The sequence below is a fragment of the Schistocerca americana genome, chromosome 5 (genome assembly GCF_021461395.2).
Source record: "Schistocerca americana isolate TAMUIC-IGC-003095 chromosome 5, iqSchAmer2.1, whole genome shotgun sequence".
Taxonomy (NCBI): Eukaryota; Metazoa; Arthropoda; class Insecta; order Orthoptera; family Acrididae; genus Schistocerca; species Schistocerca americana.
In genome coordinates, this window is record NC_060123.1 from 99405581 (window position 1) to 99432807 (window position 27227).

Sequence of the window (27227 nt, forward strand, 5' to 3'; positions counted from 1 at the left end):
CAAGACGGGAGAGTCGTCAAGAAATAGGTGCAGAAAAGAATGGGCTGTCAAAACTAACAATACATTAGGAAGAACAACACTATAAATGGTTACATCATGAAACAAGTGCCAGATAAATTTGACAAGGCATTGTACTGAAGAGTTATCATCATTTTGGTTTAGGATAGACTATGAAATACGTCAGTGCTATGGACTGTGTTACTAGGAGAGCCTGTACAGTTATCATTCATGTTCGGAGAATATGGACTGCAAACAGACTGTTTAGTTGTTGGATAAGTTGGAGTACCAAAGCACGCTATTTGAAAATGAAATATTAATAAAATGACAATATAAAAAATGGAAACTCCAGGATGGAATGTAACAATACCAGAGAAGGAAAGTTACTACTCACCATATAGCGGAGATGCTGAGTCGCAAGAGGCACACTAAAAAGATTCACACAATTAAAGCTTTCAGCCATTAAGGCCTTTGTCAGCAGTAGAAGCGTGCGCGCGCGCACACACACACGCACACGCACACACACACACACACACACACACACACACACACACACTGTCATAAATACCGAGAAAATTCCGCGTACCTCCCATATTACGCTTTCCAAAGGGTATTTTCTTTGTTTCAGTTTCTGGTCTGATCCAAAATCTGATTGTAATGCTACAACACAAATTTAGTGTCCCTATGAAACTTATCACACAATGTAGACAGTTTTTACTCTCTTCTGTAAAATTCATATTTTGCTGGTTACACGCTATTATTTCTTTAACAATGAATTATTTATACACACCTAATTTCTTTTATTTATTTATATTTAATTCACATTAAAATACCACAGTATCACATGAAGTTGTTATATTATTTCACATGGAGTAAACTGTACGTAATGGATGTAAAGCGCGCGTTTTCAAACACACACACACACACACACACACACACACACACACACACATATCTGCAGTCTCAGAGAGCTGTGAATTGTGTGAATCTTTTTACTGTGCCTATCGCGACTCAGCATCTCCGCTATATGCTGAGTAGCTACTTTCCTTCTCTGGTATTGTTAAAATGACAATATGCTAGACAATTATATTGTTAATTAAGTCTACTGTTAAGCTCTAAAATACTGTTTCAGCATTTCAGCCAGGCACATTCCAGTCCCACAGCCTCTTAAAAATAGTTTTAAAATTCAACAACGAGTTCTACACCGCAGACAGATAAACTGGAGCAGCAATGGATCGTTTAGTGTTTTTCTCAAATTAATTTTTCATTAACAAGACAGCACTTGCCATCTAGTTCTGTTCCCGAAAATCATCTAACATCTACAACACAATTACACCAGAAATTGTCTGCAACTGTGCAGCATCCAGGTGAGAGAAGAAAACATTCTAGCGATTCAGTTCTGTTGTTAAACTTTGTTTTGCTTCTCAGTAAATTTAATCTCCTAACATACTCCTACATCATCATTTACAAAATACAATGAACAGTAAAAACTGAATCAATAAATAAAAAGTACAACTTGAGATTCTGTACGTATTATTTTCCTGTCAGCCTTAAATTTTCTCATGGTTAAAAGTTGTTACCATGCTATTGAAATTGACTGTGAAAGTGTAAGAGCTTAACTGTTGAATACCACATTGAACTACAGATAAAATATTGACAATGTAATTATGGAGTTGTTCATTTCTCTAAGTACATTCATATTCAATAGTTTCGATTACTTACTCTTCATGAGAATAAAATTAAAACAATACAATGCCATAGCATATAGTGGAAGTTTCTTAATAAATCTTATGTTACTGTCTTTTTAAGCTTTAAATTTTATGTAGAAGTAGCGCCATAAATTTCAATTTGTCAAGTCAATTTATACATCAGTTACTGTTCTATGTAAGCTGCATGCATTTACACACTCTTAGCTTCACACTGTAAAAGACATATTTAATGTACTCAAACAACATTTTTCAGAGAATCCAGAGAAACAGTTCATCTTTCAGATAGTTGTCGATTTATAAGCCATTTTTATTCTGTTTTTCTACTTGCCATTTTCACGTAAAGAGGTGTGTGTGTGTGTGTGTGTGTGTGTGTGTGTGTGTGTGTGTGTACTCTGCCATACATCAGAGGTGTTCATGTGTATGAAAACAGTAGCGCAGCACGCGTAGGCAATCGTGTAGTGGCAGTACGTATCATCATCATCAACTACTGACGAGCAGTTAATTAAGTATTAAACAGTTTTAGTCTGTTGCTCTGTGAGGCAATGAACTTGCCAAAGAGTTTGCTGTAGCTTTGTTGGTCATATGCTGGATTGTCATCTGACGACTGTGGCTTAAGTCTCAATTAGCAGAGTCCATTCTTCGCAGCGTGTTCAACTGGTGGCACAGGTTGGTGCTGAAGATCGACAGACCTCTTCTTTAACATTACCTATAAACTCCTAATGTATGGGGTCAAATTCATGGCCACTATCTCTTGTGTACTCAGTCTGACATTTCTGCCCACAATACACAGCTGTATCTCTTTTCTTAATATCTGGCATATGAGACAGGCAAGATCACACAGGCCTTCCACAACTGCCATAGGATCACAGTCAGGAATCACTCATATCTCTTTCATCTGACTTTTTTTCTGTTGCATTTCTTCGAAATGCTGGCACAACTTGAGAAATTATTCTACTGTTGTTACCTGCTTTACAAGAAAAGCTTAGTACATCATCTTCTGTGACCCATTTCATCAAATTTGAGTTTCTATTGGCTTCTGTCCTATCAGATTCACAATGTTGAATAGGGCCAAAACATCCTGTATGTCAGAGTGTGTTGTTTCCCCATGACAATAGGCCCCTTCTGCAACTGTTCTTTCACTAAGTGGACTTGCTGCTGACTGATTCCAGCTCAGTCTGGAATTTATCCCAGCTATTGAGCTGCTTTTCGTTGTGCTGGTACCACTGTTGGGCTGTGCCAACTATGTAGAAGTAAGTACAAATGCTATCTCATCTGCCACATTTGGAGACTCTGGTGAATCTTTGCAGCCATTTCCTTGGGTCTTGTTCATCATGTCCAGAAAATACTAATGGATGGCTGGTGGTGCAGCTGACGCACTGCTGCCTCGGAATCCAATGGTAACCTGAATATATGGGTCTTGGGAATGATGTACTGCTTGTATTCACTGCCAAAGTGAAGCCATGGTGATGTACATGGTTTGAAGTACCCTGTGTCTCCACCAAACTCTTAAATCCAAAAGCAGGGTCACCAATGAAGTACAACACTTAGCACTGAAGGCATGATTACAGACATCAACTTCCAGCCAGAAAATAACTGAGCTCCTGGACAGACAGTGCTGCTACTTATACAAACATCACTTGTGTGAGTGACTGTGGTTATGACATGACAGTATAGCATGTAAGTTGCAAGTAAAAATCAAAATTTAAAACTGTGTATGTGCTGTTCATGACAACCCTTATATCTATTTAATAGAGGGAAACATTCCAAGTGGGAAAAATATATCTAAAAACAAAGATGATGAGACTTACCAAACAAAAGCGCTGGCAGGTCGATAGACACACAAACAAACACAAACATACACATAAAATTCAAGCTTTCGCAACAAACGGTTGCTTCGTCAGGAAAGAGGGAAGGAGAGGGAAAGACGAAAGGATGTGGGTTTTAAGGGAGAGGGTATGGAGTCATTCCAATCCCGGGAGCGGAAAGACTTACCTTAGAGGGAAAAAAGGACAGGTATACACTCGCGGGGGGAAGGGGAGGGGGAAGGGGAGAAAGGGGGGGAGGGGATGAGTGCACATTTTCTGTTTGTCCTTTCTATTTTGCAAATTATCTGTTAATGATATTTTTAACACTGGTCAGGTCTTTTGCAAAACTTCCACAGAAAATTATGACCACTATATGCCCACAAACACAGCAGTTTGCAATTGTGATAAATATTTTAAGAATAACCACATAAAATGGAAAAAAAAATTCAAGAAGCTGTTGAAATTATAGTTATAAAAAGGCTGGTCAGCATTTAACTTCAGGAGATACAACAGAGTACTGCCAACAGAAATGCTCTAAACAGAAAAAAACAGTCTGTCTAGTTTTTTAATTATTTCTTGTGTCTTCAGGGAGGAAGTGGTGACTCTGGAGGGGCTGGAAAGAGTGAAAGACCTGAAATCTACCTCCCCCTTTCCCAGTTTCCTCATACAATCTGGCTTTCCTCCCAGAGAAAAGGGACGCACATTCTTGAAAGCCAGGAGGAACTTTTTTTTCTATTTTAAGCATTTTTATTGAAAATACTGCTCGCCATGATTTTTGAAGACAAGTACTGGTCAGCCCTTTTATCTCTCGAAAATGTTCTGAACAGAAGTTTAAAGTATCCATTTGGCAAACAAACCTTCAGTATTTGTAAGGATGGTGTTTCCTGTAAACTTATAAAGCTGAAGTTCAGTTCTAACTTCTGGCACCATATTGAGTTGATCCAGTAGAAATACAACTGTTTTCACACCATGGCTAGCCAACTGCCGAGCACAACTTATAGCATATGCACCCTGACGATGTGGGCCACATAACGCTACTACAGTTGGCCACTGGTGAACATTGTGAGGGTTGAGCCTAGTAAAAGAATGAATACGATTAAGTAATCAGCTACATGTATTAACGGAAACAAAAATGACCTGTAGTATTCAAGTTAACAATGAAAATAAACAAACTCTAACTACATTATAACATACAAAATAAAATTTAACAAACACTAAATCATGTAACTGAAGTAAGCATGGTCACTGCTTTTCAGTTGATGTGAGAGTATTAATTAAGTTCACTATTTTTGAAGGGGTAGTGCAGAAGATGTCTTGTAACATTTCCCACGGGCAAAAACTGGTTTATTATTAATCAACTTGCAGTTATTCCTTGTGGGGTGGAGATGGGAATTTTACATGAAAACTTAACATGCTGCTTGTATCTTTTCTGTGTTGTCACTTATCTGTTGCATAAAGATTTGTGTGTGATATGATAAGCCGGGTGGTTACAATTAAAGTGCAGCTACTCACAGAGGTCCACAGTGGGCTGTACTTATAGTATGGCAGTGAAACTTGGTAGATATGCTAACGTGTTAATGAAGAACTGATGTGCACTCGATAAAAATTTTTTTCAATTTTGGCCACCAGGTGCAAATCTGAGGAGGCACTGATCTCATCACCTCTGATGCTCATACTGAACTAACTGTGTAAGAGGTGGTTAATGTTATAATCAACATTATGCCCTACTCACTTGTTTGACCTTTCCTGCCCACGTCCCATTCCTAACCAATCATAGATGGAAACATCTCTATACATCTTTCTTGCATTCACAGTGCCTAATTTGTACCTGGTGGTTAAAAAGGCAACTAGTTTTTTCCAGCATTACTGCATTAAAAATATCTACCAAGTTCCACTGCCATATTCCAGCCCACACTGGACCTCTGTGAGTAGCTGAGCTTTAATTATAACCACCTGGTATTATTGTTGTTGTTGCTGTTGTCGTTGTTGTTGTGGTGGTGGTGGTGGTGGTGGTGGTGGTGGTGGTGGTGGTGTTCAGTCCAAAGATTGGTTTGATGCAGCTCTCTGTGCTACACTGTACTGTGAAAGCCTCATTATCTCCAAGTAACTACTGAAACCTATGTCCTTTTCAATCTGCTTACTGTATTCATCTCTGTCTCCCTCCTCGATACAATTTTTACCCCCCCCCCCCCCCCCTCCAAAAAGCTTTCCAGTACTAAATTGGTAATCCCTTGATGCCTCAGAATGTGTCCTACCAACTACCAACTGAACCCTTCTTCTAGTCAGGTTGTGCCACAAAGTACTTTTCTCCCAATTTCTACTGAGTGCTTCCTCATTAGTCACCCAATTGATCCAACTAATCTGCAGCACTGTTCCATAGCACCACATTTCAAAAGCTTCTATTACTGTCTTGTCTAAACTGTTTATCGTCCATATTTCATGGCTACACTCGAGACAAATACCTTCAGAAAAGACTTTCTAAGATTTTAATCTATATTTGATGTTAACAAATTTCTCTTCTTCAGAAACACTTTTCTCACCATTGCAAGTATACAATTTATATCATCTTTACTTCAGTCACTATAAGTTATTTTGCTGTCCAAATTGCAGAACACATCTTCAGCTTTGTGTGTCTCTTTTCCTAATCTAATTCTCTCAGCATCCAATTCCATTATCATTGTTTTGCTTTTGTTGATGTTCATTTTATATCGTCCTTTCAAGACTCTGTCCATTCCTTTCAACTGTTCTTCCAAGTCCTTTGCTGCTTCTGAGAGAATTATGTCATTGGCAAAAAATCAAAGTTTTACTCTGAAATTTTCTTTGATTTCCTTTACTGCTTGCTAAACCTACAGACTCAATAACATTGGGGATAAGCCACAAGCCTGTCTCACTCTCCTCTCAAACACTGCTTCCTTTTCATTTGCTTTGATTATCGTAACTGCAGTCTGGTTCCTGTACAAGTTGTAAATAGCCTTTTGCTTCTTGTATTTTACCCCACTACCTTCAGAATTTCAGAGAGAGTACTTAAGTCAACACTCTCAGAACTTTCTCTAAGTTTACAAATGCTATAAACATAGGTTTGCCTTTCCTTAGCCTATAGTCTGAGACACAGGGTCACTATTGCCTCACATGTTCCTAAATTTCTGAGGAATCTAAACTGCTCTTCCCCAAGGTCAGCTTGTACCAGTTTTTCCATTCTTATGTAAAGAATTCATGTTAGTATTTTGCAACCATGACTTATTAAACTGATAGTTCAGTAATATTCACACCTGCCATCACCAGCTTCCTTTGGAATTAAAATTATTATATTCTTCTTGAAGTCTGAAGCTATTTCACCTGTCTCATACATCTTGCACACCAGACGGAAGAGTTTCACAAAACTGTCAGCAGTCCTGATGGAATGTATACTCCCTCCACATTTCAGCTTCCTCTTTTTTGCTTAGTACTGGTTTTCCATTATCGCTCTTGATACTCATACCTCTGCTTCTCTTATCTCCATAGGCCTCTAATTTTCCTGTACGCAGTATCTATCTTTCCCCTAGAGAAATATGCTTCTGAATCCTTACATTTGTCCTCTAGCCATTCCTGATTGCCCATTTTACAATTCCTGTCAATTTCATTTTTTAATGGCTGCAACCCTTCCTTCCATCAGTCCCTATACCAGTTCCAAACTAAACAATCCATTGCCCTCACCCACCTAATCCTTCACCTACACATCAACTCAGCCAATGAACACACCCGTCAACTCCTATCCTTAATAAAAGTCCTTAATCTTTCCTCTCCCACATCCACACCGGCTGTTCAGAGCATCCTCCTACAGGCCAACCGTAAATTAGAACAGCATGCCACCCTCCACCTCAAAAAACTATCCAATCTCCTGGTTTCCCACCTCCAGAAAGGCAACTCACTCACCCTTCACAACCTTTCCAGCAAACCTCAACCTCCTCTCATTGCACACAAACCCAGTCTCTCCCATCTACTCGATCTCCCACTTCCAGCTCCACTCCCTCCAAAACCTCAAAATTCCGATCAACACAATCTGGAACCACAACACCCTAATTCAGTAGTTAACCTTTCCTCCATACCTCTCTCCCAATCCAAAACCTCTGTCCTATCCAAAGGCCTCACCTTCAGCCCCACTCCCAGATTCAACCACACAGCCCTCGTCAAAGATTTATTGTCCTACACTCGTACTCTCTGCTGGAAGTATCACTTTGCCACGAAGAAAAATGATCCTAATCCTACTCCTAATGATCCGACTCCCCAAGACACCATCCAAATTGAACCCTGCCTGGAACAGTTCCGTCCTCCGTCACAGCGGGACCCCCCACCTCTTCCTCAAAATCACCCTCTCCAAACCTTCCAGGAATTTCTGACTTCCAGCCTTGCATCTCAATCCTTCTTAAAAAACCTTAATCCTACACCCAACATCACCACTGCTGAAGCCCAGGCTATCCGTGATCTGAAGGCTGACCGATCCATCGTCATTCTTCCGGCGGACAAGGGTTCCACGACCGTGGTACTTGATCGTCGGGAGTATGTGGCTGAGGGACTGCGTCAGCTTTCAGACAACACCACATACAAAGTTTGCCAAGGTAACCCCATTCCCGATGTCCAGGCGGAGCTTCAAGGAATCCTCAGAACCTTAGGCCCCCTGCAAAACCTTTCACCTGACTCCATCAACCTCCTGACCCCACCGACACCCCGCACCCCTACCTTCTACCTTCTTCCTAAAATCCACAAACCCAATCATCCCGGCCGCCCCATTGTAGCTGGTTACCAAGCCCCCACAGAACGTATCTCTGCCTACGTAGATCAACACCTTCAACCCATTACATGCAGTCTCCCATCCTTCATCAAAGACACCAACCACTTCCTTGAACGCCTGGAATCCTTACCCAATCTGTTACCCCCGGAAACCATCCTTGTAACCATTGATGCCACGTCCTTATACACAAATATTCCGCACGTCCAGGGCCTCGCTGCGATGGTGCATTTCCTTTCACGCCGATCACCTGCCACCCTACCTAAAACCTCTTCCCTCATTACCTTAGCCAGCTTCATCCTGACCCACAACTTCTTCACTTTTGAAGGCCAGACATACCAACAATTAAAGGGAACAGCCATGGGTACCAGAATGGCCCCCTCGTACGCCAATCTATTCATGGGTCGCTTAGAGGACGCCTTCTTGGTTACCCAAGTCTGCCAACCCAAAGTTTGGTACAGATTTATTGATGACATCTTCATGATCTGGACACACAGTGAAGAAGAACTCCAGAATTTCCTCTCCAACCTCAACTCCTTTGGTTCCATCAGATTCACCTGGTCCTACTCCAAATCCCATGCCACTTTCCTTGACGTTTACCTCCACCTGTCCAATGGCCAACTTCACACGTCCGTCCACATCAAACCCACCAACAAGCAACAGTACCTCCATTATGACAGCTGCCACCCATTCCACATCAAACGGTCCCTTCCCTACAGCCTAGGTCTTCGTGGCAAACGAATCTGCTCCAGTCCGGAATCCCTGAATCATTACACCAACAACCTGACAACAGCTTTCGCATCCCGCAACTATCCTCCCGACCTGGTACAGAAGCAAATAACCAGAGCCACTTCCTCATCCCCTCAAACCCAGAATCCCCCACAGAAGAACCACAAAAGTGCCCCACTTGTGACAGGATACTTTCCGGGACTGGACCAGACTCTGAATGTGGCTCTCCAGCAGGGATACGACTTCCTCAAATCCTGCCCTGAAATGAGATCCATCCTTCATGAAATCCTCCCCACTCCGCCAAGAGTGTCTTTCCGCCGTCCACCTAACCTTCGTAACCTGTTAGTTCATCCCTATGAAATCCCCAAACCACCTTCCCTACCCTCTGGCTCCTATCCTTGTAACCGCCCCCGATGCAAAACCTGTCCCATGCACCCTCCCACCACCACCTACTCCAGTCGTGTAACCCGGAAGGTGTACACGATCAAAGGCAGAGCCACGTGTGAAAGCACCCACGTGATTTACCAACTGACCTGCCTACACTGTGATGCATTCTATGTGGGAATGACCAGCAACAAACTGTCCATTCGCATGAATGGACACAGGCAGACAGTGTTTGTTGGTAATGAGGATCACCCTGTGGCTAAACATGCCTTGGTGCACAGCCAGCACATCTTGGCACAGTGTTACACCGTCCGGGTTATCTGGATACTTCCCACCAACACCAACCTATCTGAACTCCGGAGATGGGAACTTGCCCTTCAGTATATCCTCTCTTCTCGTCATCCGCCACGCCTCAATCTCCGCTAAATTTCAAGTTGCCGCCACTCATACCTCACCTGTCTTTCAACAACTTCTTTGCCTCTACACTTCTGCCTCGACTGACATCTCTGCCCAAACTCTTTGTCTTTAAATATGTCTGCTTGTGTCTGTATGTGTGGATGGATATGTGCGTGTGTGCGAGTGTATACCTGTCCTTTTTTCCCCCTAAGGTAAGTCTTTCCGCTCTCGGGATTGGAATGACTCCTTACCCTCTCCCTTAAAACCCACTTCCTTTCGTCTTCCCCTCTCCTTCCCTCTTTCCTGATGGGGCAGCGGTTTGTTGCGAAAGCTTGAATTTTGTGTGTATGTTTGTGTTTGTTTGTGTTTCTGTCGACCTGCCAGCATTTTCATTTGGTAAGTCACATCATCTTTGTTTTTAGATATATTTTTCCTACATGGAATGTTTCCCTCTATTGTAACTATATATATATTTTACACCAGTATTCCTTGTTCTCATTCACCATTATTGTATCACCCAAAAGACCCCCAACCATTTGGTCGGGCCAGTACATCCTCAGCTCTTTCATGAGCCGTCCACAGGCAAGTTGTTTACTTTCCTGCCGTCAGTATGACACAGCATGTGGCTGTGTCCCCTGTTCATGATTCTGTATCGATTGGAGAAGCTGTAAGTGGGGTATTTAGGTTCTGCTTTTCTAGAAATAGATATTTATGTGTTTGGTTCAAATTGAACATGCCTCAATTTTGGGGCAACCACTTCTTGGTTTTTCTTTCTGGCCCAGAATTAAGTCTTAGCAGTTTTTCATTTATTTTTGCCTTACCATTGGATCACTATAGTATGATTTGTGTAGGACCCATCTGCTATATTGGAATTCTGCTGTTTTATTCTATGACATGCTGTCTTTGAGCAGTGTTTTGTTCTGAAGGACAATAAATGTTGAGTTCAAAGTTCTGAGCTTTTCCGCTCTAATGTTTTAGAGACACAAGCAGACATTTGTAAAGGCAAAGAGTTTGGGCAGTGTATGTGCAGATGGATGTGTGTGTGTGTGTGTGTGTGTGTGTGTGTGTGTGTGTGTGTGTGTGTGTGCGCGCGCGAGTGTACACCTGTTCTTTTTTCCCCCTAAGGTAAGTCTTTCCGCTCCCGGGATTGGAATGACTCCTTACCCTCTCCCTTAAAACCCACATCCTTTCGTCTTTCCCTCTCCTTCCCTCTTTCCTGATGAAGCAACCGTTTGTTGTGAAAGCTTGAATTTTGTGTGCATGTTTGTGTTTGTTTGTGTGTCTATCGACCTGCCAGCGCTTTCGTTCGGTAAGTCACCTCATCTTTGTTTTTATATATCATTTTTTAAATGTTTGTATTCCCTTTCACCTGTTCGTTTATCGTATTTTTATATTTTCTCCTTTCAACAATTAAATTCAATATCTCATGTGTTATCAAAGGATTTCTACTAAGCCTTATATGTGTTTGATTCTCTGCTGCCTTCCCTGTTTCATCTCTCAAAGCTATTCAATCATCATCATCTGTATTCCTTTCTCCTGTTCTTGACAACTGTTGCCTATTGCTCCCTTTGAAACTCTGAACAACTTCTGGTTCTCTCAACTTATCCAAATCCCATCTCCTTAACTTCCTACCTCTGTGCAATTTCTTCAGCTTTAACCTACAGTTCATTAGCAATAAATTGTCATCAGAGACAACATCTGTCCCTGAAAATGTCTTACAATTTAAAATCTGGTTCTGAAATCTCTGTCATACTATTATATAATCTATCTGAGATCTTCTGGTATCTCCAGGTCTCTTCCACATGTACAACTTTCTTTTGTTATTCTTAAACTAAGTGTTAGCAATGATTAAATTATGCTCTGTGCAAAATTCTACCCGGTGGTTTCCTCTTTTATTCCTTTCCCCCAGTCTATCTTCAATTACTATTTTTTCTTCTCTTACTTTTCCTAATATCTAATTCCAGTCCCCAATTGCTATTAAATTTTTTGTCTCCCTTATTCATCTGAATAATTTATTTTATCTCCTCATACATTTCTTCAATCTGAATCTCTTTGCTATCTGTGGAGCTAGTTGGCAAATAATCAATTTGAAAATTTTCAAAAGTTTTCAAGTTGTGAATTTATACATAATTGACAGTACTGTTCTATATTTGTCTTCTCTCCATATTTTGGTGGTAGTACATGGTTTTGAGGGCTCATTTCCCCGAAACTGCATTATATATCTATGTGATCAGCAATTGATTTTACATTTTAAAATTTCTTTAGCTCACCACAAATGTCCAATTTGTGTTATTTTCAGATTTATAGTGAGAATGTTCTGTACAAATTATGTTTGTTGGGACCACAGATATATTGTGAGGTCACAGATTTTCAGTTTCACTTACTGCTGATTTACTTTATATTTTTATTTGGCAGTGTTTCCACACAATATGCTACATTTACTCTAACTGAGCTATTATTTGTTTGTTTTAATTAAGAACAACACTACTGTTAACACTGTTTCCAAACACAGGACGAGATCGCTGAAATTTACAGCTAGAAACTGTGTTTACAGTACAACTTCTCAAGCCTGTAATTCAGCTAAATTTGTAGTAAATGATTTAATAATTAAGTACACATCTGACAAGGAGAGGGCACGACTTGAGAAATTTATCATGTAGCATTTGTAAAATGCACTGGCTAGCCAACTCCCAGGAAAAAGGTTTTGAAGTTTTACACCCACTTTATACACTAGTTTAATGTTCTCTTGAACTTACAATTTTTAACCTGCTGATCCAGGATAAATCCTGACTCCTGTCATAAGTTTTTTAAGTTATAGTTGGAAGGATTTTTAAATAAAATGTATAAGTAAAACCACTGCAATTGAAATCATTAATGATTTTATTTTACATATAATGCAACGGTTGGTTGGTTGGTTGGTTGGTTGGTTTGTTTGGGGTATAAAGGGACTAAACTACAGGGTCATCAGTCCCTTTCTCCTCACACAAGCAAGGCTCAAGGAACACAAAAACCCAACACCACACCTAAAAAGAAAATGAATGGAATGAACAAAAAATGGGGAAAACATACACCACAAGGAAAAGTAGAAGAAGGTATTAAAACCATAGAGCAGATGGCCTGGGCCGGGTGATCACAATAATAAAAGAGGGTGAGCCAGCCACTCTGCAACAGATTAAAATGTCCACCCCAAAAAGACAAGGCGAGATGAACACATGTAGGGAAAAGACGACCACCATGACAAACAAATGCAAAGAAAGTGCGACAGAGTTAAAATGGAGGGTGGGTGGTGACCTCAGAGAGAAGGCTAAATGCCCACCCTTAGATGGTACGATAAACCCCACCCCCCTCACGAATAAAATGTAAAATTAAATCTGCTGTTATGGCATTGTCACCCCAACACTGAAGGTAGGGTGCTGGGAAGGTTAAAAGTCCGTCGCAGTGGGCAGTCCAGCAAGATGTGGACGACAGTCATATGTAAGCCACAGTGACACTGAGGTGGATCTTCGCGAGGGAGGTGGTACCCATGTTTTAGCCACGTATGTCCAATGCGGAGCCGGCAGAGATCCACAGAGTCCTTGCAAGAGGCCTGCATGGAGGTCTTCCACAATTCCTAGTCTATTTAAGGACACACAGCTTTTGTGTGTACTGAGATTATGCTAATCCGTCTCCCACAGCTGAAAATAATGATCACAGGTCAATTACAGGGATACCAATATCCAGAAGAGGTTTCTGTGTAGCCTGTTTGGGTAGCCTGTCGGCAAGTTCATTTCCTGGCCTGGGGTCCACATAAACACCACAGAACACATGGACTGTTCCAGGTCATAGATGATGGACTCCTGGATGGCCACTACCTAAGGATGGTGGGGGTAGCACTGGTCGATAGCTTGTAGGCTGCTCAAGAAGTCTGTACAGAGGAGAAACGATTCACCAGGGCACGAGTGGATGCACTCAAAAACACGACAAATGGTCGCCAGATCTGCAGTGAAAACACTGCCGCCATCTCGCAAGGAGCGCTGTTCAATATGTCCTACATGAACATATGCGAAGCCAATGTGACCATCAGCCATCGAGCCATCAGTGTAAACCACTTCATGGTCCCGGCACATGCGAGAATTAAGAGGAAGTGACAACGGAGAGCTGCGGGGTTAACTGAGTCCTTAGGACCATGCAAAAGGTCCAGGCGAACCTTCGGCCTAGGTGTACACCATAGAGGTATACGTGAATGGACCTCCAGTATAAGTGGTAAAGGCAATGACTCCACTTCAGACAACCAAGAGATTGGATGTGAAACGCAATTGTAAACCCTGAGCTGGGCCTCCAATGCGGAAGATGAACCGCCATGGATGGGAAAAGGAGATGGTAATTCAGATGCTCAGAAGAACTACGAATGTGTGCAACGTAACTGGCAAGCAGTTGTGCACGCCTAACCTTCAATGGAGGGGCTCCGGCCTAGAAATAGAATGCTGGTCACCGGACTTGTCCTAAAAGCTCCTGTCTGCCAGTCTAACGCCACAGTGATGCACTGGGTCGAGTAAATGCAACACTGAGGGCACTGCTGAACCATACACCAGACTCCCACGCAGTCAAGGCAGGATTGAACAAGGGCTGTGTAGAGAGAGCAATGTGCACCCCAGTTGGTGTTGCTCAGGCTGTGGAGGGCAATGAGGTGCTGCCAGCACTTCCACTTCAGCTGATGAAGATGAGGAAGCCATGTCAATCAGGCATTGAAACACCGTCCTAAGAATCAATATGTCTCCACTACCATGAGTGGATCATCATTAAGGTAAAGTTCTGGTTCCGGATGAACAGTATAACGCCAACAGAAATGCACAACACACGATTTCACAGCTGAAAACTGGAAGCCGTGGGCTAGAGCCCATGACTATGCCTTGTGGAGGACTTCCTGTAGGCGCCGCTCGGCAACACCAGTGCTGGAGCAGCAGTACGAAATGTAGAAGTCGTCTACATACAGAGAAGGTGAGACCGATGGCCTGACAGCTGCTGCTAGACCGTTAATGGACACTAAAAATAGAGATACACTCAATACAGAGCCCTGCGGGACCCCATTCTCCTGGCTACGGGGGGAACTATGGGAGGAATCAACTTCGACATAGAAATTGCGGAGCAATAGGAAATTTTGGATAAAAATCCGGAGCGGGCCCCAGAGACCCTACTCATATAATGTGGCAATGATATGATGTCGCCAGGTTATGTTGTAAGCCTTTGGTAAATAAAAAAGATGGCAACCACGTGTTGGCATCTGGAAAAGGCTGTTCGGATGGCAGACGAGGGAAACTAGATCATCATTGGTAGAGCAACCCCGGCTGAATCCGCCCTGACATGGAGCCAGTAGGCCACGTGACTCCAGGACCCAACACAATCGCTGACTTACATACATTCTAAAAACTTACAAAAAAACGTTGGTGAGGCTGATGGGCCGATAGCTATCCACATCAAGCGGGTTTATACCAGGTTTGAGCACTGCTCTCCTGCCATTGCGATGGAAAGACGCCATTGCACCAGATCCGGTTGAAGATGATGAGGAGATGTCGCTTGTAGTTGGATAAGAGATGTTTGATCATCTAACTGTGGATCCAATCTGGCCCAAAAGCTGTGTCGGGGCAATGCACAAGGACGCTGAGGAGCTCCCACTCTGTAAATGGGGCGTTATGGGGTTCACTGCAGTGTGACACGCACTACATCTACATCTACATCTACATCTACATTGATACTCCGCAAGCCACCCAACGGTGTGTGGCGGAGGGCACTTTACGTGCCACTGTCATTACCTCCCTTTCCTGTTCCAGTCGCGTATGGTTCGCGGGAAGAACGACTGTCTGAAAGCCTCCGTGCGCGCTCTAATCTCTCTAATTTTACATTCGTGATCTCCTCGGGAAGTATAAGTAGGGGGAAGCAATATATTCGACACCTCATCCAGAAACGCACCCTCTCGAAACCTGGCGAGCAAGCTACACCGCGATGCAGAGCGCCTCTCTTGCAGAGTCTGCCACTTGAGTTTATTAAACATCTCCGTAACGCTATCACGGTTACCAAATAACCCAGTGACGAAACGCGCCGCTCTTCTTTGGATCTTCTCTATCTCCTCCGTCAACCCGACCTGGTACGGATCCCACACTGATAAGCAATACTCAAGTATAGGTCGAACGAGTGTTTTGTAAGCCACCTCCTTTGTTGATGGACTACATTTTCTAAGCACTCTCCCAATGAATCTCAACCTGGTACCCGCCTTACCAACAATTAGTTTTATATGATCATTCCACTTCAAATCGTTCCGTACGCATACTCCCAGATATTTTACAGAAGTAACTGCTACCAGTGTTTGTTCCGCTATCATATAATCATACAATAAAGGATCCTTCTTTCTATGTATTCGCAATACATTACATTTGTCTATGTTAAGGGTCAGTTGCCACTCCCTGCACCAAGTGCCTATCCGCTGCAGATCTTCCTGCATTTCGCTACAATTTTCTAATGCAGCAACTTCTCTGTATACTACAGCATCATCCGCGAAAAGCCGCATGGAACTTCCGACACTATCTACTAAGTCATTTATATATATTGTGAAAAGCAATGGTCCCATAACACTCCCCTGTGGCACTCAGACAGATTGTGCCAAGAAAACAAGAAGAAGAAACTGAAGAACACAAGTCATTGGCGTGCATTCCGTTTGTCGGAAACACCTCCAGAAAAATCTGTAGAATCCTGGGGAAACACAATGTGACATGAGTATTCCGACCCCCTGCAAAAACCTTGACTACTGGGTTCAGTGAAACATGACCTAGGCCTTCGAAAACCAGGCGTTTATCAAATTTCCTGTCAGTGCGGAAAGTCATACATTGGGGAGACAGTGCACACTGTAGAATAGAGGTGCGAGGTGCCGCGAACACAAGCGACATACAGAATTACACCAGGCCACTAAATCAGCCGTGGCTGACCATTGTATAAAGACTGGTCATACTACGGACTATGAAAAAACAAAAATACTCTGTCGATCCTCCTACTTTTGGGACTGCGTTAATAAAGAGGCCATCAAAATCCGAATACAGGATGATCTAATTAACAAAGACAGCAGCCTTCAACTTAGTCGGGCTTGGAACCCTGCACTCAGCCTGGAGAGAAAGATGCGGTCCCAGAGATCAAGGACCGCCCCCGACGGCGAGGACCGCCCCTGACGGCGGCAGCAGGGAGACTGCAGACCCCAGTTCAGACCCAGCCGCCGCTTCCCCCACCACCTCCAGTAGCCGCCGTGCCAGCCGCACCAAAGACACCAGGAGAGGAACGGTGGAGGGGGTAACGGCTAGTATATATAGGGCACCGAGAGGAACAGCACAGCATTCGTCAGGAACCACCTGAAGATGGCAGCGTGTAGGTCTGCTGAAATATTGTGGAGAAATTACGACGCAACCTGGTCAGATACCCGAGAACTGTTCAAATTGGAAATACGCCGGGAAAACTTCAGATCGCACAGTTTTCATTGTTGTGGATGAGTTCTTTCTCAGTAACAAATATTTTTTTCAGTCAGTAAGTCCATAGTACTCAACTATCAACATCGCTTCACAAGAAATCAAAGTTGAAGATTCTGGTGCAATCAGATCACCACCACTCAGCAAGCCTATGTAATGAACAACCGCATCTCTCAACAGTAACTCAGCTTTTCACTGTATAATGAGTGTTTAGTAATTTTATCTCCCACTTCTCCTCGTAGTTTCCTTATTAACTGACATATTCACTTCAACAATCTTTAACAATATAAACATTCCAACCTTGGCAATATTTCAGAAATAACTGGCAAGTGTATTCGAGTTTATTCAATACAACCAGTTAAATGTAGAATATGGAAAGCCTGTTTGTACTATTATTTGAATAGCTCCTGTAGTGCCTTGGATGCTCTGAAACATCTGCCTATCAACAGTTAAACTCTTCCACAGAAGAAACATGTTAAAAAAGTTCGAATGAACAACTCGCACCTGCTCACGTATAATAATAGTTAAAAAACACTAATGACTTTTTAATGGAAATAGTACTGTACTAAATCTACTTCTCTAAAAATGGATTTACTGTTACTTATCTATTTTAAAATACAATACATATTAAGTCATTTCATTAGTTTTAATAAATAGCTGCATCAGATACAAAATAAAATCATTAATGATTTCATTTACGATACTGTTTGCAACTACAAAAAATGTGTGTTTTTTTTCACCAGACATGTTCCACTTTATTGAGGTAAAGCATCATCAATGATCTGTTATTATGTTATTTACAGTTTGATTTGTTTCAAGGTTGAAAAACAGTTCATTAACAATATACTGATTTTTACTTACAGTGAGTTCTGTTTGATTTCTCACCTACATTGGGAAATGCTGTTGCTAGCACATCATTGATGTTTTTCTTCTTTAGATACTGATAGTTATTGTCTAATTGTTAGTTGCTCTGCAGAACTATGCATTTTTATTTTTTTTACTCAGCACACTTTTTTGTACACCACTGTCTTCTGTTAGTTAAGTATGTATTGTGGTTTGTGTTTTGTACTGTTGCCATTGTCATTAGTTTGTTTCTGATCTACACTTTTTATTTTTTTAGTTTATTGTACTTGTGTAATTCTATTTAATTATGCTGCCATATATTTATATACTGTGGGAGAGTATTGAAGGAATAGTGATGGAGGTTTTTTTTTGGGTGGGGGAGGGAGAAGCCATGATGAGTGGACATAAGTATGTACTAATGTGATGGAGTGTGAGTTGAAGAAGAAGGTGAGGAGCAAGAAGTGAAATGAAACTGGGAGTGGGGGATTGGGTGAGAGAGTCGGAGATGGTGAAGGATGAAACATGCTCTTTTCTTTTTCATGTAATTTCATCAATTATTTTATATAGAGTCTGGTTTCCAATATTTATTTGTCACTGAGCAACTGTTTATTTTGTGTTAATGGTTTGGGTATGTGGAAGAATTGGAAAGCAACTACAGACAACATGGCCATACAAATGAAGAATTCATTTACAATAGTTTTGGTTATTCATTTTATTTAAAATTCCTTCGAATTATAACTGGATAAAAAATTTTTTGGTGGAAGCTGGGATTAAACCCGGATCAGGAGATTAAAAATTAAGCATACTGCCAATGAGCTATTTTTACACAAGTTCAAAGGAACATTAGACTAGTCTACAAAGTGCATGTAAAACTTTGAAACCTTTTTTCTGGGGACTGGCTGGCCAGTCCATTTTACTACTGCTACAGGATAACATCATTTAGGTAAATGACAAGCCAACCAAGCCTTACTCCAATCTGAATGTTCCAAGTCATGTCCTATCCTTGTGAGGGGCGAACATCCACTCTTTAAGCTCTAATGTAAATTACCTTAGGTATTCTGACATGTTACGGTACTATAATCATAAGCATATAAATGTCACTAACCAGGACACCTTACTTATGGACTTGCACTGACCACGGTGTTACAAATTCAAATAGGGCAGAATTAGTGATGAGAACTACTGAAAACTCTCCCTCGAGTGATGATGCTCTATCCATGAGATAAACAGACTGCCAAACAGTTCTACATAGCGATTTAATCACTTTTTTAAAAAATCGACCATTATAATCTTGAGGAGGACCTTCCACACACAAAATGGTAGCACTTGTACACATCAGATTATGATAATGGATAGTATCTATTCATTTATATTATATTATGTTACCAATAACTGATTATTTTCATTGTTAGATTATGATAAAGAGATTTATAACAGATATTAAACCACAGCATGTGCAAGGGGTAAAATCAGTGATGAAATCAGATTATTCAAAAGATCTTAAAAATTCCCCAAAGAATTCACTAGTTGAAGGAAAATATGAAGGGCATGAATGTGTTGTTCCAGGATACAAACTTGCAACAATGCCTAATGAAGTACAAAAGCAGTAGAAAATCACAGAGAGGATTCCTGAAGACTAAAAGCACATAAGGGTATTCATTATCACTAGTAAAATAGCCTGAAACATAATAAACAATGAAAGTGAAAATGAATATGCCCGTTGTTGTAATATAGCATTAGGAGAACACTGAATGCTGATGAGCAACTCAAAGACAGTATGTGAATCCTTCATAGAACATTTTAGTTAGACATGCTAAGAAGAAGTTTTTGAATCAAAACTAACAAAAAACTTAATTAAAATAGGTAATTCATGTTTTCTAAGAAATGTAACACAATATGTGGTAATGAAAATAACATCAAAACTAAAAATAGAATGTCTAGTGGCTGTGGTGATACATCACCTGCATTACACAAAGAACATACAAACTAATTAATAATACCAGTGACATGTTTAGTAAACAGTTCAAATGTCCAAGGGACCTCTCCTGATATTGAATGAAAGGAAATCTGGTAAGTTCTTAATTTTTATGATACTCTAATAAACATTTGGACTGGCACAAGCTTTATTTTTTTAACAATATATAGTTTTTCTGTTAATACTGAATGCAAGAAAGGAAGGACTGTGCTGTGAAAGTGTGTCGAATAAAACACACACACACATACACACACACACACACACACACACACACACACACACACACACACACACACAAAACAATCTGAACTGTCCACAACTTTGTAATGCTACCCATTTGTAGAGTGAAACTGTGCAAAATAATGTCACTGAAGCTGCTATGCTCAAAGATACAGCAGCTAGAGAAGTCCTCCTCACATCCCATACACCAATGATCCCAACTGATTTACCCAATCAATTTAAGCTGTCTTAGTTAAAACCTACTGTGAGAAAGAAAACAAAACTGCACATTTATACGGGAAAGCACAGTACAGCATTTTCTTCTTCCTACTCGGTTTGAACATAGAACCTACACATTATTTTTTTTATATATATCCCATGGCATATACACAAACCAGTAGCGGGCATAGGACACCACGTGATTGACAGATGAAACACGCATTACCTTTGTCAGTGGTGCCGAAAATGTGGAAGATTTGACTGTGTGATGTGGTATTTTGCACATAGAGGGAAAATAGTATGTTTCCAGACATAAGTTCTTATGCTGAACTTAATCATCTTGGCCCAAACTACAGTCCTCAACATCTGTAAAGAGAATTTAGTTACACTGTACAGTAGTACACATTGGAGCTGCAATTCTCTGGGACCAGTAAACTCACAATTCTTTAATAATCCAATACTTGTGTATATAACAGCTTCAACTGTCCGATTACTTTTATCTCCTGTGTATCATATAATGATATATAAAAACAAAGATGAGGTGACTTACCGAACAAAAGCGCTGGCAGGTCGATAGACACACAAACAAACACAAACATACACACAAAATTCAAGCTTTCGCAACAAACTGTTGCCTCATCAGGAAAGAGGGAAGGAGAGTGGAAGACGAAAGGAAGTGGGTTTTAAGGGAGAGGGTAAGGAGTCATTCCAATCCCGGGAGCGGAAAGACTTACCTTAGGGGGAAAAAAGGACAGGTATACACTCGCACACACGCACATATCCATCCACACATACAGACACAAGCAGACATATTTCAATAATGATATTTTTTGCAAGCACATTCAGTGATATATCTGTACATACTGTCTGCAAAGTGTATTGTGACTAAAGTAAAAGAGTAATATATTAAAATGTCACGTCTGCTGATGATTTCTGCCGAATGAACAGCAAAAATGTTGTAAGCAATAAACTTATTTCCTTTTGTCATTTTGTGATTGGTGACAGTGACAAAAAGTTTTGTAAATGTTTAAAATTATGTTTAATGTTTATTTCAAGTAGTTCAGTATTCTAATTCTCAGATACTGGATGAATGATGCCTGTGTATTTGTGTGCTGTCAGTTATGCTGGCTCAAGACAAACACACAGTTTCTAACAGTAATACTTTTCTTATTGTGTTGGAAGTTTCAATACCAAATTCTACCCCTTAATGTGCAGATTATGGCAGCATTTTAAATATTTAAATTCAATGAATAATTAAATGAAATATGTTGCCCTTTGAAACTATTAGGTAGGCCACCTGCAACTGATACCAGATTCAGGTTTCGCTGCTTAGTAATGTAGATACATATAATGGCCACCGGAGAGCATTAGCACTGTTAGTGTTTAGTTTTGTTACCAGGCCTTGTAGGATATATAAGGGGTGTGAACAGTGTCAGATGTAGAGTGATCACTGTGAGGGAGACATATCATGTACTCATGCAAGACAGTGTTATCAGAACCAGACAGAGTTTGAAAGGGGCCTCATTGGTTAGTCAAGTAATGCAATACCGAGAACTGAGGGCACTCATATGTGACAGTGGCCCAATGTTGGATGCATTGCACCACCAACGGATGACCACAAGATAAATGAGGTCAGGTGTACTCGTCTTCAAGGTTCTGGTCAACCATGACTGGCCACCACTAGGGTGAATTGCCATACTGTGCACCAAACACATAATAAACTCTTCACACCTGTGCATGCCATATGAAAAGAAGTAATTTACTCACTGCAACAGTCTGTGACATGCTGCACCACTGCTCAGAGATGATCAGCAGCTGGACAAGGGAATTATAATTCCATGCACATAAACAACACAGCTGCGTTCGGACTGGGGCTGTGACTGGGAAGCATAAACTACAGATGTATGGAGTTGCATTGGGTTCAGAAGTAACTCGGATGACCGTCGTCAGCGAGTATGGTGAGAACCTGGGGAGAAGTTCCATCTTTGCAATGTTTGGGAGAGGCACAGCAGTGTTACTCCTGGTGATGGCTGGCAGTGATGGGGAGAACTCTGTTGGTACAAAAGTACATCACAGATACCCTGTGTCTTCACACTACCCCTCAAGAGACAGAATGTCAATGGCATTTTTCAACAGGACAATGATTGTCCATGTGACAAGTGTACCTATCAACTGCCTGCGTGATGTTGACGTATTCCTGTGGCAAGCAAGATCCTCAGATCTGTCCCTGATAGAACATGGGTGGGCCAACTTGCCTCAAGAGGGGATGCAACAGCTTTATGCCACCCTTCCTAAGCAGTTTAATGCATGCAACTATGATGTAGATAGTGCAATGTCAGACTGATACATGGGCTAATAACGCCAAGCTCTATGTAAATTTTATTCAGTAGTGTGATCCTAGAAACATAACATGTCTTCCAACCTGTCAAGTTTCATTTCATTTCCTCCTACCCTTCTGAGTGCTTCCCCCCCCCCCCCCCCCCCCCCTTTTTTTTTTTTTTTTTTTTTTTTTTGGTCAGGCACTGCAGTGGACGGCATGTTATGAGGGTACAAGTGGAACCCTTTGGGTGCTTTCAAAAACAACAAGATGATCAGACTAACCCTTATTAAACTGGAGATCAGTACTTTCTTCCACCAAACCCTTCAATTATCCACAGCTAAAGCACATAAATTTACTTGGAAATCATCCAACATCTACATGCCAATGCAGTAGAACATAGTCTCTTCTGCAGTGCGGAGATGGTGCGAACAGCAGCATTTTTATCAGAAAATAAACGCCCATAAAACTTTATGAACAATGTGTCACAACGTATCTTCACCTTCAGGGAGTCCATTCTTTTTAATCAACCCGTGTAATGGCTCACCATACAAGAATTCCTCTCAAGCTGCACATTTTAACCACAATTATAAAAGAACGAAATTTACACAGAAATTAGAAAATTTTGACATACTGATGATCCGCACCTGTGCCCACCACCTAAAAGTTGCAGAGCCATTTCAGTAGCTGCACGGCCCATGAGCTCTATCTGTCGTTCTGCTGTCAGTCCTCTTTCTTCGGCAGCTCGGAGCAGATCACAACGCAACTCTAGACTGATACTGGGGATGACCAAACCATCATCTATAAACAGACAAATCTCTGTGAGTTATCCAACATCATTAATCATCACTGCATTTTTTTTGTAATTCTGACTATGAGTGCAACTGTCACAGTGATTCTATGACTTGCTAGTACATGATGTACTTAGTCTGTATGATCAGAAGTCCAACTGCAGTGGCCTCATTTAAAAACCGTACTTGTATAAAACACTCACCTTGTAATTTCTTCAATTTAGCAGACAGCTATTAGAATTAGCAACTGTTAGACTCGTCTCACTTTTATTTGATAAACACTTATATCTCGTACTGTGTTTTTATCACATACTGCTGATAACAAATGTGCACTTGTGAGCATTAATTTATTCCAGTTTCTCTCTGTTCAAGACAATGTTGCTGATGTGAGCTGCATTGTAAACAGCATCACAATAATCTTTATCATACCACAGTATTTGCCTTAGGCTGAAGTTTGCCTTCGTTAGAGAACCATGGAAGAAAACTAAGCAATTTTTTGGTCTGCCAAACTTGAATCGGTGAATGTTCCTCATACATGTAACTTTGGCCTGTAAGTTTATTTAAGAGGAGAAATCTAAATTAATTATCACAATTGCAAACATTTCTTTAATCATCCGAAAGATGACATCTGACTGCTGAAAAGAAATAATCATGGATAGAAATACCACACACACCTGCACAATTTAACTTCTGAATTAATTTTCTGTTTTTTTTTTTTTTTTTTTTGGGGGGGGGGGACCTTGCCGTTGGTGGGGAGGCTTGCGTGCCTCAGCGATACAGGTAGCCGTACCGTAGGTGCAACCACAATGGAGGGGTATCTGTTGAGAGGCCACACAAACGTGTGGTTCCTGAAGAGGAGCAGCAGCCTTTTCAGTAGTTGCAGGGGCAACAGTCTGGATGATTGACTGATCTGGCCTTGTAACACTAACCAAAATGACCTTGCTGTGCTGGTACTGCGAATGGCTAAAAGCAAGGGGAAACTACAGCCATAATTTTTCCCGAGGGCATGCAGCTTTATTGTATGGTTAAATGATGATGGCGTCCTCTTGGGTAAAATATTCCGGAGGTAAAATAGCCCCCTTTTGGATCTCCAGGCGGGGACTACTCAAGAGGACGTCGTTATCAGGAGAAATGAAACTGGTGTTCTACGCATCGGAGCATGGAAAAGTTAGATATAGTAGGAATTAGTGAAGTTCATTGGCAGGAGGAACAAGACTTTTGGTCAGGCGAATACAGGGTTATAAATACAAAATCAAATAGGGGTAATGCAGGAGTCGGTTTAATAATGAATAACAAAATAGAGGAGTGTGGGTAAGATACAACAAACAGCACAGTGAACGCATTATTGTGGCCAAGATAGACACGAATCCCACGCCTACTACATTAGTACGAGTTTATTTGCCAACTAGCTCTGCAGATAATGATGAAATTGAAGAAATGTATGATGAAATAAAAAAATTATTCAGATAGTGAAGGGAGACGAAAATTTAATAGTCATAGGTGACTGGAATTCGGTAGTAGGAAAAGGGAGAGAAGGAAATGAAGTAGGTGAATATGGATTGGGGCTAAGAAATGAAAGAGGAAGCCATTTGGTAGAATTTTTCACAGAGCACAACTTAATCACAGCTAACACTTGGTTTAAGAATCATAAAAGAAGGTTGTATACATGGAAGAAGCCTGGAGATACTGACAGGTTTCATATAGATTATATAATGGTAAGACAGAGATTTAGGAACCAGGTTTTAAATTGTAAGACATTTCCAGGGGCAGATGTGGACTCTGACCACAACCTATTGGTTATGAACTGTAGATTAAAACTGAAGAAACTGCAAAAAGGTGGGAATTTAAGGAGATGGGACCTGGATAAACTGAAAGAACCAGAGGTTGTACAGAGTTTCAGGGAGAGCATAAGGGAACAATTGACAGGAATGGGGGAAAGAAATTCAGTAGAAGAAGAATGGGTAGCTTTGAGGAATGAAATAGTGAAGGCAGCAGAGGATCAAGTAGGTAAAAAGACGAGGGCTAGTAGAAACCCTTGGGTAACAGAAGAGATACTGAATTTAATTGATGAAAGGAGAAAATACAAAAACGCAGTAAGTGAAGTGGGCAAAAAGGAATACAAACATCTCAAAAATGAGATCGACAGGAAGTGCAAAATGGCTAAGCAGGGATGGCTAGAGGACAAATGTAAGGATGTAGAGGCTTATCTCACTAGGGGTAAGATAGATACTGCCTACAGAAAAATTAAAGAGACCTTTGGAGAAAAGAGAACCACTTATATGGATATCAAGAGCTCAGATGAAAACCCAGTTCTAAGCAAAGAAGGGAAAGCAGAAAGGTGGAAGGAGTATATAGAGGGTCTATACAAGGGTGACGTAATTGAGGACAATATTATGGAAATGGAAGAGGATGTAGATGAAGATTAAATGGGAGATACGATACTGCGTGAAGAGTTTGACAGAGCACTTAAAGACCTGAGTCGAAACAAGGCCCCGGGAGTAGACAACATTCCATTAGAACTACTGACAGCCTTGGGAGAGCCAGTCCTGACAAAAATCTACCATCTGGTGAGCAAGATGTATGAGACAGGCGAAATACCCTCAGACTTCAAGAAGAATATAGTAATTCCAATCCCAAAGAAAGCAGGTGCTGACAGACGTGAAAATTATCGAACCATCAGTTTAATAAATCACGGATGCAAAATACTAACACAAATTCTTTACAGACAAATGGAAAAACTGGTAGAAGTCGACCTCGGGGAAGATCAGTCTGGATTCCGTAGAAATATTGGAACACGTGAGGCAATACTGACCCTACGACTTATCTTAGTAGCTAGATTAAGGAAAGGCAAACCTACGTTTCTAGCATTTGTAGACTTAGAGAACGCTTTTGACAATGTTGACTGGCATGCTCTCTTTCAAATTCTAAAGGTGGCAGGGGTAAAATACAGGGAGCAAAAGGCTATTTACAATTTGTACAGAAACCAGATGGCAGTTGTAAGAGTCGAGGGACATGAAAGGGAAGCAGTGGTTGGGAAGGGAGTGAGACAGGGTTGTATTCTCTCCCCAATGTTATTCAATCTGTATATTGAGCAAGCAGTGAAGGAAACAAAAGAAAAATTTGGAGTAGGTATTAAAATCCATGGGGAAGAAATAAAAACTTTGAGGTTCGCCGATGACATTGTAATTCTGTCAGAGACAGCAAAGGACTTGGAAGAGCAGTTGAATGGAATGGACAGTGTCTTGAAAGGAGGATATAGGATAAACATCAACAAAAGCAAAACGAGGATAATGGAATGTAGTCGAATTAAGTCGGGTGATGCTGAGGGAATTAGATTAGGAAATGAGACACTTAAAGTAGTAAAGGAATTTTGCTATTTGGGGAGCAAAATAACTGATGATGGTCGAAGTAGAGAGGATATAAAATGTAGACTGGCAATGGCAATTGCATTGGTAAAACGGGACCTTCCATAGTGTAGAAAAAAAACATTACCCCACTGAATTATAGCATGCTGTTACCGAATGTAAAATAATGGTGTTCTTTTCCGACATATGAGCCAATGGATTCAAAGGCTGTATTCTGTAATGTTATTTC

At 41.0% G+C, this 27227-nt stretch overlaps 1 protein-coding gene across 2 annotated transcripts in view; it reads right to left on the bottom strand.

Annotated features, from left to right (window-relative positions):
• The window catches only part of LOC124615548 (enhancer of mRNA-decapping protein 3), a 95048-nt gene that overhangs the window by 12433 nt on the left and 55388 nt on the right, over positions 1-27227 (bottom strand). For both annotated transcript variants that reach the window (XM_047143522.1, XM_047143521.1), the window contains exons 6-7: positions 23490-23643; positions 4369-4586 (exon numbers count right to left, since the gene is read on the bottom strand). In XM_047143522.1, coding sequence (XP_046999478.1) covers positions 4369-4586; positions 23490-23643 — 372 coding nt within the window. The remainder of the gene's footprint in view (positions 1-4368; positions 4587-23489; positions 23644-27227) is intronic.